Consider the following 12,427-nt stretch of genomic DNA (forward strand, 5'->3'; position numbering starts at 1 on the left):
CCAGCAACACGTGACAAAGAAGTTGGGAAAGGTGGCAATAAATACTGATAAAGTTGAGGAATGCTCATCAAACACTTATTTGGAACATCCCACAGGTGAACAGGTAAATTGGGAACAGGTGGGTGCCATGATTGGGTATAAAAATACATTCCATGAAATGCTCAGTCATTTACAAACAAGGATGGGGTGAGGGTCACCACTTTGTCAACAAATGCGTGAGCAAATTGTTGAACAGTTTAAGAAAAACCTTTCTCAACCAGCTATTGCAAGGAATTTAGGGATTTCACCATCTACGGTCCGTAATATCAACAAAGGGTTCAGAGAATCTGGAGAAATCACTGCACGTAAGCAGCTAAGCCTGTGACCTTCAATCCCTCAGGCTGTACTGCATCAACAAGCGACATCAGTGTGTAAAGGATATCACCACATGGGCTCAGGAACACTTCAGAAACCCACTGTCGGTAACTACAGTTGGTCGCTACATCTGTAAGTGCAAGTTAAAACTCTCCTATGCAAGGCGAAAACCTTTTTATCAACAACATCCAGAAACGCCGTCATCTTCGCTGGGCCTGAGCTCATCTAAGATAGACTGATACAAAGTGGAAAAGTGTTCTGTGGTCTGACGAGTCCACATTTCAAATTGTTTTTGGAAACTGTGGATGTTGTATCCTCCGGATCAAAGAGGAAAAGAACCATCCGGATTGTTATAGGCACAACGTTGAAAAGCCAGCATCTGTGATGGTATGGGGGTGTATTAGTGCCCAAGACATGGGTAACTTACACATCAGTGAAGGCGCCATTAATGCTGAAAGGTACATAAAGGTTTTGGAGCAACATATGTTGCCATCCAAGCAACGTTACCATGGACGCCCCTGCTTATTTCAGCAAGACAATGCCAAGCCACGTGTTACATCAACGTGGCTTCATAGTAAAAGAGTGGGGGTACTAGACTGGCCTGCCTGTAGTCCAGACCTGTCTCCCATTGAAAATTTGTGGCCACAACGGAGACCTCCGGACTGTTGAACAACTTAAGCTGTACATCAAGCAAGAATGGGAAAGAATTCCACCTGAGAAGCTTAAAAAATGTGTCTCCTCAGTTCCCAAACGTTTACTGAGTGTTGTTAAAAGGAAAGGCCATGAAACACAGTGGTGAACATGCCCTTTCCCAACTACTTTGGCACGTGTTGCAGCCATGAAATTCTAAGTTAATTATTATTTGCAAAAAAAAAATAAAGTTTATGAGTTTGAACATCAAGTATCTTGTCTTTGTAGTGCATTCAATTGAATATGGGTTGAAAAGGATTTGCAAATCATTGTATTCCGTTTATATTTACATCTAACACAAATTCCCAACTCATATGGAAACGGGGTTTGTATTTAGAATACATTCATGTTGTATGGTTAAGTTTTTACCTACAGTACCAATACCATGATTTTGTTTTACTTGCAGGTTCAGGGCCTTATAAAAAATTTAGTTGAAGAGCATTTCAAGGCCAACATGGATGATGTTTTGAGAGATCCACTTCTTTTTGGAGACTACAGGACAGCCTTGAGTGAAACTGAACCAAGAGTCTATGAGGACCTGCAGGACTATGAAGCCTCTAAAGCCTTGTTACAGGTATCACAATGTTATTTAGTCCTTTATTGTTTAACTTTTTGTTAAGGAATTAGATAAACATTGAAAATATTTTGAAATACAATTTTTGCATTCTACAGGAGATTTTAGAGGAATACAACGATAAAAAGTCGAGGATGAACCTTGTCCTGTTTGATGATGCCCTGGAACATCTGACCCGTGTGCACCGTATCATCCGCATCGATCGCGGTCATGCGCTGCTTGTGGGTGTGGAAGGCTCAGGCAAGCAGTCCATCACTAAGCTGGCTGCCTTCACTGCTGACTGTGAGGTTGTGAAACAAAAATTTATTTGTTTAATATTCTAAATAAAATTCTGACAACTTCTAGCTATTTCATATGCAATGTTTAAATGCATGTCAGTAAATTGTCATTCTGGATTCCTCAGGTGTTTGAGATAACATTGAGCAGAGGATACTGCGAATCACACTTTCGTGAAGACTTGAAAACATTATATTTGAAACTGGGCATCGAAGATAAGAAGACTGTGTTTCTCTTCACTGATGCTCATGTCGCTGAGGAAGGTTTTTTGGAACTCATCAATAACATGCTTACGTCAGGTTGGACAACACTCTTGATATCAGTCAGTTTAGTTTGCTTAAGCACACAATGACTGTTTTTTTGGATGTTTTTAAATAGGCATTGTTCCTGCATTGTTTCCTGATGATGAGAAAGAGTCTGTTCTCAATCAGCTTCGTGACGAGGCCCTTAGAAACGGTTCAGGTCCTTCTAAAGACAGTGTGTGGCAGTATTTTGTCAATAAATGTGCAAGCAACCTGCACATCGTATTAGGCATGTCTCCTGTGGGCGACACCCTGAGGACACGCTGCAGAAACTTTCCAGGTAACCTGGCAAAAAATAAAATGTATCTTGTTTTGAATACAACTTTGTTGATTAGAACAACTTCTGAATCTTTCACAGGACTGATGAACAACACTGTTATAGACTGGTTCTTGCCTTGGCCTCCACAGGCGCTACTTGCTGTCGCTGAGTCTTTCCTTGGTTTGTATAAAACACATTTTATCCTTCATTTAGTTAATTTAATTTATACGAAAAATGCAATGCAGTTTACAGTATTTATTTCCAGTAACTTCTAATTAAACTCCAAAGTTTAAACAGAAAACTGTTCTGTTAAAGCAATGTAGCCCGGAAGAGTTAGGGCTGCATGGGATTTTGGGTATTTGTTCTGTTGTGTTTATGTTGTGTTACGGTGCAGATGTTCTCCCGAAATGTGTTTGTCATTCTTGTTTGGTGTGGGTCCACAGTGTGGCGCATTATTAGTAAGAGTGTTAAAGTTTTTTATACCGCCACCGTCAGTGTAACCTGTGTGGTTGTTGACCAAGTATGCCTTGCTGTCACTTACGTGAGCAAGCAGAAACCCCATTTAACGTGTGGTTGGGCCGGCATGCTGGTTGTAGTGAGTGTCAAATGCTGCACCATCACGGCACGTTCGAGAGAATAGTTGCCTTGAGATTCATAGTCTGCCGGAAAAAAGTGCCATTCATATAAAAAACCGCGGGCCGCACTAACATTCAATTTTCTTAGTAAGGTGTGGGCCACATGTCTGAGACCCTTGGTTCATACATAGCACAAAGCAAAACAAACTTTATATGTAGTGTTATTTCATTTTAAATTTTAAAAGATTTTTGTGGCTCCCATTGGTTTCTTTAATTTGTGAAACTGGTCAAAATGGCTCTTTGACCGGTAAAAGTTGCCGACCCCTGTGTTAAAGTGAGTTATAATGTGCCACCGATGACCACAACCGAATCTTTCTACTTAAATTCCTGTCCAATAAACAAGTAATCAATGCTTTTGATCAAATATTAACAGTTCAAATTAGCTCAACATTAACATAAATATTTTACCCAATTGGATGAATTTCAAATTGAAACAAAAGAGTTGTAATATCTATACAGAGTTTTGGTGTGTTATGGTAGCTGGCTGATTACTTGCCTTACTGCTTGTTTTGTTGTTGCTTCTAACTGATGTTTTTGCTGTGCTTTTGCCAAATCTACAGGTCAAAGTGAAATGATTCCTCAGGAACACGCTCACGCTGTTATAGAGCATGTCTGCATGGTCCATCAATCTGTGGGAGACTACAGCATACTGTTTCTGCAGAAACTTAGACGTGCTAACTATGTCACTCCAAAGAACTACTTGGACTTTATTAGCACATATTCTAGCCTCTTGCAGGAAAAGGACAAGTATATTCTGGGTAAGAGGATGGAACATATTGGAATGATAACATTTCCAAACAGAAAAGTGACAACATGTTTACGTGTTCTAGCGCAGTGCAAACGCCTCGAAGGGGGGTTGGATAAGTTGAAGGAAGCCAGTGTGCAGCTAGATGAGCTAAATATCAAACTGGCAGAGCAGAAGGTGGTCCTCGCTGAAAAGTCATCAGCTTGTGAGATCATGCTGAATGAGATTGTCTCAAACACGACTGTGGGTCAGTGAAAGCCTAGCTTCATACCCTAACAGCTTGAAATAATGGTTGAAAGTCTAACAAATCACTTGTTATGAACAAAAATCTTCCTTCCAGCTGAGGAGAAGAAAATACTGGCAGAAGAAAAAGCCAAAGAGATTGAGGAGCAAAACAAAGTGATTGCTGTTGAGAAGGTAGAAGCAGAAACTTCCCTGGCTGAAGCTCTGCCACAATTAGAAGCAGCTCGGATTGCCTTGCAAGACCTCGATAAATCTGATGTCACTGAGATCAGGTCAATATTCTCTCTGACTCTGAGGATTACATTGTCCAAATAAACACTGACCTACACTCTTTCTGAAGCATTAATGTCAATGGCACTCCAATCTACTTTTTACTTCTGCTCCTTTGTGCAGATCCTTTGCAAAGCCACCCAAGCAAGTGCAGGTGGTGTGTGAGTGTATCCTTGTGCTGTGTAAAAAAAAGGAAATCAACTGGCAAGCCGCTAAGGCGATGATGTCAGATCCTGGCTTCTTGCGTTCACTAATGGAGATGGACTGTGATGCCATTGGTCCCAACCAAGTGAAGACCGTCAAAGGTGGGTAGACTTCATGAGTAACTGGATAGCAATGGTTCATAACTATTGCAGCAGTTACGCTATCTGCTATGATGATTTTCTTGAGAGTTCTGTTTTATAGGCTTCCTGAAAAACCTTGGGACCTCCCTTGAGGAGATGCAATCCATCAGCAAGGCGGGCTCAGGAATGTTCAAATTTGTTGAGGCTGTGGTTGGTTACTGCGAAGTTGCTCGGGAGATAAAGCCCAAAAGAGACAAAGTAAGTGAAACTACTGAATACGTTTTCAGTGTCTATAGAGACGAAATACAGAATGAACATTCAGATGTGACTTATATTTCCAGGTGGCGCGTCTCGAAAATAACTTCTTTCAGAGTAAGAAGGAGCTGGAGCTCATTCAGACTGAGCTTAATGATATCCAGAGGGAACTAAAGGTTCTGGGAGAAAAATATGAAACTGCTATTGCGGAGAAACAGAAACTCCAAGAGGAGGCTGAGCTCATGGAGAGGAGGCTGATAGCTGCTGACAAACTTATCTCTGGTCTGAGCTCTGAGAACGTGAGGTGAGATGTCAACTAACTAACTTTAGCCATGCATATTTCGTTATTTCTTTGGCTGCTCTTTTCAGGTGGACACAGGACTTAGAGGAGCTAAAGCAACGCCGTGTGCGTCTCCTGGGTGACTGTCTGATCTCTTCAGCCTTCCTGAGCTACGAGGGAGCCTTCAGCTGGGATTTCAGAAATGAGATGGTGTATGAAACATGGGTTGAGGATGTGCAGAAAAGAGGCATTCCCTTGAGCCAGCCTTTCAAAGTGGACAATCTGTTGACTGATGATGTGGAAATCAGCAAGTAAGAAAGTAACTTTTCTATACTGTTTTTATCTTCATTTTGGCTGGACATCACTGTGGACACAAGGAAAACTATATTGTGTCTCATAAACCTTGGGGTACAGGTGGGGGTCAGAGGGTTTGCCTCCAGATGAGCTATCGGTGCAGAATGGGATCCTCACAACAAGAGGCAGCAGATTCCCCATGTGTATCGACCCTCAACAACAAGCTCTCAACTGGATTAAAAAGAAGGATGCAAGCAATAAACTTAAGGTACAGCAAGTACTGAACACTTATGCAAAGTTTATTTACAGAACAGTCTCAGAATTAGAGTAAGCTTCAACAATTGTAGCAATTTAGATTATCTTTTGTCCACAGATTTCTTCCTTCAATGATCCAGACTTCCTGAAACAGCTGGAGATGGCCATTAAATATGGCTTCCCCTTCCTTTTTCAAGATGTTGATGAGTACATAGACCCTGTCATTGACAATGTCCTGGAGAAAAATCTCAAAGGAGCAGAAGGCAGGCAGGTCATCATGCTGGGTGACAAAGAGGTGGACTATGATCCCAATTTTAAGCTTTACCTCAACACAAAACTGGGAAACCCCAAATTTTCCCCATCTGTGTTTGGAAAAGCTATGGTTATCAATTATACTGGTGAGATCATTTGGTTTGACGACCACTTTTTGCGTGCAATGTGTCCAGTGTCTGATCTGTCTGTGTTCCATTTAGTAACCCTTAAGGGTCTGGAGGACCAATTGCTCAGTGTCATAATGGGCTTTGAGAAGAAGGAGCTGGAGGAGCAGCGTGAGTTTTTGATCCAAGAGACAAGTGACAATAAGAAGCTGCTGAAGAACCTTGGTGACACACTGCTCAGGGAACTGGCCACGTCCACAGGGAACATGTTGGATAACACTGAGCTGGTCTACACATTGGAAGAAACAAAGTCCAAATCTAGTGAGGTCAGTTTGGTAAACGCCAAGAAGAACTTCAAGTTGATCATCATGTTTGATTTTTTTCAATGATTTCATCATCAGGTGTTTGAGAAATTGAAGTTGGCTGTGACAACATCAGTGGATATTGATGTGCTCAGAAACGGGTACCGGCCAGCTGCCAAGCGTGGTGCTGTTTTGTTCTTTGCACTGACAGAAATGGCTCTGGTAAACAGCATGTACCAGTATTCTCTCGCCTCCTATCTGGAAGTCTTTGACTTTTCCCTGCGTAAATCTGAGCCTGATTCTTTCTTGCCACAAAGACTGACTAACATTGTGAACAACCTGACATGCAATGTTTACAATTATGGGTGCACAGGTAAGGCACATCTACTATATGCACTGTATGTAACAACTTGCAGTAAACATGTCTGTTTTGTTTACTGAATGAGATAAGAATCGTCTGTTTATCCACAGGTCTATTTGAAAAACACAAGCTGCTCTTCTCCTTCAACATGACGATCAAGATTGAACAGGCGGAAGGTCGTGTACCTCAGGAGGAGTTGGAGTTTTTCATCAAAGGTGAAATACATCATAAAACTCTTGAAAGCTTACACTTAATCACAGTGAACGCATAGTGAATATTTTCAATTATTTTGTAAGGTAATCTGTCACTGGAAAAGACTTCACGTCAAAAGACTTGTAATTGGCTACCTGATGCTGGCTGGGAAGATGTAGTAAAACTGTCAGAGCTTTTTCCTGAGCAGTTTGGTTCTCTACCTGATGATGTTAGCAGGAATTCCGCAGAGTGGCAATCAGTAAGTCGTGGCTACTAATTTAGGGCCCTATTCTCCCAGGTGTTTAAGTGAAAAAAGATGTGCAATTGCGCAGATTCTAGCTGTGCAGCATTGTCCCCTAGGACTTAAGTCTGTCCCTGTGCCCTTTCATCCTAGATGCGCACTGTGGCTGGAGAAAGTCTTGAAAGGGGGCGTTCCTAGTCATATCATCCTATCGATTTACCGTATTTTTCGGATTATAAGTCGCAGTTTTTTTCATAGTTTGGCCGGGCTCCAGTGCGATTTATATATGTTTTTTTCCTTCTTTATTATGCATTTTCGCCAGGTGCGACTTATACTCCGAAAACTTATAAAATACTTTTTTTCTAACATGTCCATGAGGCTGGAATAAGTCCAGTGCCCATAGAAAGTTGGTTAGTTGGTGTCAGTTTATTTTGAACATGCAACATTATAGTGCACTTGAAGTTTTATTTCAGTGTACACTACACATAATAAAATGATAGATGAAACACCTAGAAAGCTATCAACTCTTTTCTTATCGCTGCAATTGAGACACCTGGAAACATCCATCGGGGTCAGGAGGAAAGAACCATAATGCTACTCTGAATTACCTATCAAAATTAAAATGCACAACGTTGTCTTCTGAGTGCGACCACAGTGGAAGGGGACCGGGCATACATCGGCCGTGTTTAGATATCTTGGTTTTAACAGACGTCCAATGCATAAGATTCCACCTGGACCATGATCGTTGATTTATGAGACTATTTGTCTATTTGGTGGTTATGATAACAAGTAAATGCAATTTTATCTACAGAGTTACATAAATCCAGGAAGGAGATGCTATTGTTGCGTTCATACACACACTACATCACCATGGTGACGCACTGCCTGAATTGACACGGCCTTTTCAAATGTACAGAGTTATGTTTTTCATTAATTTAAATGACATTCACAAGTGTGAGTAAAACTCTGTGCTCCACAATTTCATAAATTCCAGACTTACGCACTTTTGCCTCACTTCGGCGGGGTAGGCGTGTCCATAGGTTGGCTTGGCGAATACAAATAAGAGAAACGTGTGTAACATTAAGCGCGTAAAAAAACACTTAAACTCAAATGAGAGAATAGGGCCTTTAGTACTTACATAAGTACTCTCTGGTGTCTTGGACTGAATCCAGTATGTTTCTTCACAGTGGTATGACTTGGATGCACCAGAACAGGCTCTACTGCCTATGAAATATGACGAAAAGCTGACAATCTTTCAGAAACTGCTCCTGCTGCGTTGTTTTCGCATTGATAGAGTCTACAGAGCAATCACAGACTACGTCACTATCACCATGGGTGAGAGGTGAGGCTTTTTTTTTAAATTTATTCAACAAATTCCTTGTGACCCTTTAATGGTTCAGGGATCTGGCCTTAAGACTAAGCATTTGATGTCTTCACAGATATGTGCAACCTCCTGTGATCAGTTTTGATACAATTTATGAGCAGAGCAACCCATGTTCCCCTATTGTCTTCATCCTGAGCCCTGGCTCTGACCCAGCCAATGACCTAATGAAACTGGCAGAAAGGACTGGCTTGGGAGGCAAGTTCAAATTCCTCGCGATGGGCCAAGGACAGGAGAAGGTACCAAGGATTTAGTTTCTGTATTGCAATATGTGACTAAGACTTTGGTCTTTTGGCGTCCATTCCCACCTGGGACTAAGGATGCAACGATTAACCCATTTTTACTATGACAGTGATTACAAAGGTCAAGATTATAAGGTTATAAAGGCCCCACTACGCTGTGTGTTTCAGTCCTTCTCAACGCTGTAAACGAACATTATGCTGGTACCTTATGTTTGGCATAATCTGCATGGAATGAAAACAGTCACACCACGAGAGACGCGCTTGTATTCCACATTAGCTTAAAAATGTCAGCAAGACAAAGTGGCAAACATGGAAACATATTGGGTACTTTAAAAATGACTAGGGACTCATTGAAGACTATGGTTCACCCATTTGCAAAACCTGTCAAAAAAATTGCGGCTAAAGGGTCTAATACATCCAACATGTTGCTCCATCCAGCTTTACATGCCAAAGTAAAGGTAAGCCATAATCATTTATGTTAGTGGCGAGTTACCTAATGAAGAATTGAGTTGGTAAAGAGTTAACTATAAACATGTCTTGCACAATTAGTAGCTTAACGTTCAATCAGTCAAGTGCTTGTTAGTGTTAGATATTGCTTCTTCCGGTCTGTGTTAAATAAACTACAGGCATTGTAAGTTAATATAGCAAGTGTAAAACACTAACATAAGATCAGGAGCTTGTAGAATAACAGCACTATACCATCGGATCTAATTACAATCTGTGCATTCCTGTTACTATTAATACAGCATAAACATATATAGGCATGGATGACCGGTGATGACAATAACACTTGTATCGATGTTACCCCCATGAGTAACATTTGACCCTGGGGGATTAACACAATTAATCTTAGTCTTATATTAATAGTAGGGCTGTCAAAATTAAAGCGTTAACTCATGTGATTAATCACAAAAATATTGCATTAATGTACACAATTAGATTAATCATGCATTTTTTATTGGACCATACTAGCACTTTCACCTTAACCGCCATACGGTCATCGATCAGCTTGATGCATACGTCAGTACAAAAATGAGTGAGTGCACTCTGAGTGGTGTGCTCGCTGGCAAATGTCAATCCAAAATACAGCCTGAAAGTAATTTAGGTAAAACCGTTTCCAGGTTTTGTGCAAATAACTGACATGCATTCAAGTAAAACGTTTAAAAACCTTCTTGGATGACATTCTAACAATACAATTGCATTTGTATACAAATATTTGGGTATTTTCTTAAGCTAATTTCAATTATGCAAGTGAGTAATCACCTCTGATTAATCCTGATTAATCCAACTTCCAAAATGTGATTATTCTGATTAAAAAAAAAAAGATTGACAGCCCTAATTAATAATTCAATAATTTTTATTTATTGTTAATAATACTTGTTATTCATATTCATATATTTTTTTGCGGTTATTATAATGTTATTAATTGATTTATGTTATTATGCCCTGATGTGGGATCTGACCGAGGATGTCGTTGTGGCTTGTGCAGCCCTTTGAGACACTTGTGATTAAGGTCTATATAAGTCAACTTTGATTGATTGATTTCTGACGGTAAAAAAAATAACCCATCCAAAATCTCTAAGGAATGTCTATGTAATTGTATCCTTTTTTTGTTGTAAAATTAATTAATGCATAATAATCATGGAACCGTGATTATTACTCACATTATTACTCCAGTCAAAATCTATAATCCTGCGATGGGCTGGCGACTTGTCCAGGTTGTACACTGCTGTCCGCCCATGTACAGCTGGGATAGGCTCCAGCCCCCCGGCAACCCTGAGGGTGACAAGGGTGGAAAATGGTGTGGTGGCATGGCAGAGGGCTTTATCCTCCAGTTCTGTCCTGATACTGTATGATTGACTGTGGTTGATCATGGTGCATTTACACACTGTTTGCCCTTCTAAAGGTTGCACTACACTTGCTGGAGGTGGCAGCGGCCCGTGGTCAGTGGTTGATGCTACAGAACTGCCACCTGCTGGTAAAGTGGCTGAAAGATTTGGAGAAATGCTTAGAGATGATCACCAAGCCCCACCCAAACTTTCGTCTTTGGGTGACAACCAACCCTATTGACAACTTTCCAATAGGCATCCTTCAAAAGTCTCTCAAGGTTGAAAGCCAGCCCACAGCTCACTTTCATTCTTCTTTACAAGTTATCCATTAGTTGCGGTATTCTGATAAAGTATTTATTTCGCAGGTGGTGACTGAGCCTCCAAATGGTCTGAAGCTCAACATGAGAGCCACCTATTCTAAAATAACAAGTGACATCATCACTGCATGCCCGCACTTGGCCTTCCGCAGCCTGGTCTATGTACTGTCCTTCTTCCACGCCGTGGTGCAAGAACGGCGCAAGTATGGCAAGATTGGCTGGAATGTCCCCTATGACTTCAGCGAGTCTGACTTCTTGGTAAGTGGTAAAAAGAGCCATTTGGAAGGATGGATTGAGTCTTACCTCATGTGCTCAACAGGTGTGTTTAGAGATTTTGAACACCTACCTGACCAAAGCTGACACACAACAAGACAGCAACATTCCCTGGGGGAGTATTAAATACCTTATTGGCGAGGTACGTTTTGTGTGATTTGTGTATGTACATACATAGTATTGTTGTTCTTGCTGTGCACTTTTAAATTCGGGGTGGGTGTATCGATCTACCAATGGTACCCACACTGGTATTAGATCGACATTAGCGCGATGGGGTGGATACTTTTGTTGCAGTCTCTCGTCTTTACGTCGGGCAAATTACTTAATTTTACTCACAAAGTTTTTGCGAACGCAGTGATTCTTTTGTCTATCAGTGCAATGTAATGAGAACATAATAAGGAAATATATTTCGATCTATATCTATACACTATTGTATTGTTTTAGATCAGGTATCTCCAACCTTTTTTCTTCTGCAAGCTACTTTTACAAAATACAAATGACAGACAGCTACTTTATTTTGTAACATTTGTGTCATTGCTTATTTCAACCCAAACAAATAGAATAAGCTTGTTTTGTCAGAGTGTTAAGAAAATGTTGGTATTCCCAACTCACATTTTGAATAAAAATTGTATTTAATCTGCATTTCATTTTAGTGCAGTTTTTCTTTTATCCCAATTTGAGCTTCTTTGACAAAATAAATTATTTTATGTTTTGTTGATACAACTGGCAACATTTAACCTGTAGAGTATATTTGTGACTGGTAACTCACAAGCTACTGGTTGGACACCCCTGTTTTAGATTGTTGTATTTAGTTATAAGAACATTTTTATTTGCATGTTTTTTTCCGTTTGCTCATAATCATAATTAACTAACTTGAGGCAAATTCAAAATGGTATTGGTATCAGTCCTGTAGCCTTGTATTTACTTAGTATCGAATCAATACCAAGATTCTCAGTAACACCCACCGCTACTTCAAAGGTGTACGTTGTTTCACAGGTGATGTACGGTGGACGGGTCATAGATAGCTTTGACCGCAGGATCTTGACTGTCTACATGGATGAGTACTTTGGAGACTTCCTCTTTTACGACTTTTGCCACTTTCACTTCTTCAAAAACAACGATGTAGACTACAAGGTTCCTCCGAATGGACCCAGGACAATATATATTGGTCTGGTTTAATTGCGTCACTCAAGATT

At 40.5% G+C, this 12,427-nt stretch overlaps 1 protein-coding gene across 1 annotated transcript in view; it reads left to right on the forward strand.

The window, feature by feature from the left end:
• The window catches only part of LOC133623232 (dynein axonemal heavy chain 10-like), a 43,876-nt gene that overhangs the window by 25,875 nt on the left and 5,574 nt on the right, over positions 1–12,427 (forward strand). Inside the window, exons 48-71 of the mRNA XM_061986353.1 lie at positions 1,451–1,618; positions 1,717–1,905; positions 2,022–2,193; positions 2,273–2,476; positions 2,555–2,635; positions 3,651–3,848; positions 3,921–4,082; positions 4,176–4,350; positions 4,472–4,653; positions 4,754–4,890; positions 4,974–5,191; positions 5,257–5,478; positions 5,582–5,729; positions 5,835–6,114; positions 6,190–6,419; positions 6,495–6,768; positions 6,867–6,971; positions 7,053–7,207; positions 8,377–8,531; positions 8,629–8,809; positions 10,719–10,919; positions 11,007–11,216; positions 11,278–11,373; positions 12,228–12,399. Coding sequence (XP_061842337.1) covers positions 1,451–1,618; positions 1,717–1,905; positions 2,022–2,193; positions 2,273–2,476; positions 2,555–2,635; positions 3,651–3,848; positions 3,921–4,082; positions 4,176–4,350; positions 4,472–4,653; positions 4,754–4,890; positions 4,974–5,191; positions 5,257–5,478; positions 5,582–5,729; positions 5,835–6,114; positions 6,190–6,419; positions 6,495–6,768; positions 6,867–6,971; positions 7,053–7,207; positions 8,377–8,531; positions 8,629–8,809; positions 10,719–10,919; positions 11,007–11,216; positions 11,278–11,373; positions 12,228–12,399 — 4,315 coding nt within the window. The remainder of the gene's footprint in view (positions 1–1,450; positions 1,619–1,716; positions 1,906–2,021; positions 2,194–2,272; positions 2,477–2,554; positions 2,636–3,650; positions 3,849–3,920; positions 4,083–4,175; positions 4,351–4,471; positions 4,654–4,753; positions 4,891–4,973; positions 5,192–5,256; positions 5,479–5,581; positions 5,730–5,834; positions 6,115–6,189; positions 6,420–6,494; positions 6,769–6,866; positions 6,972–7,052; positions 7,208–8,376; positions 8,532–8,628; positions 8,810–10,718; positions 10,920–11,006; positions 11,217–11,277; positions 11,374–12,227; positions 12,400–12,427) is intronic.

This window comes from Nerophis lumbriciformis, linkage group LG12 (assembly GCF_033978685.3).
Source record: "Nerophis lumbriciformis linkage group LG12, RoL_Nlum_v2.1, whole genome shotgun sequence".
In the NCBI taxonomy this organism is placed as follows: domain Eukaryota; kingdom Metazoa; phylum Chordata; class Actinopteri; order Syngnathiformes; family Syngnathidae; genus Nerophis; species Nerophis lumbriciformis.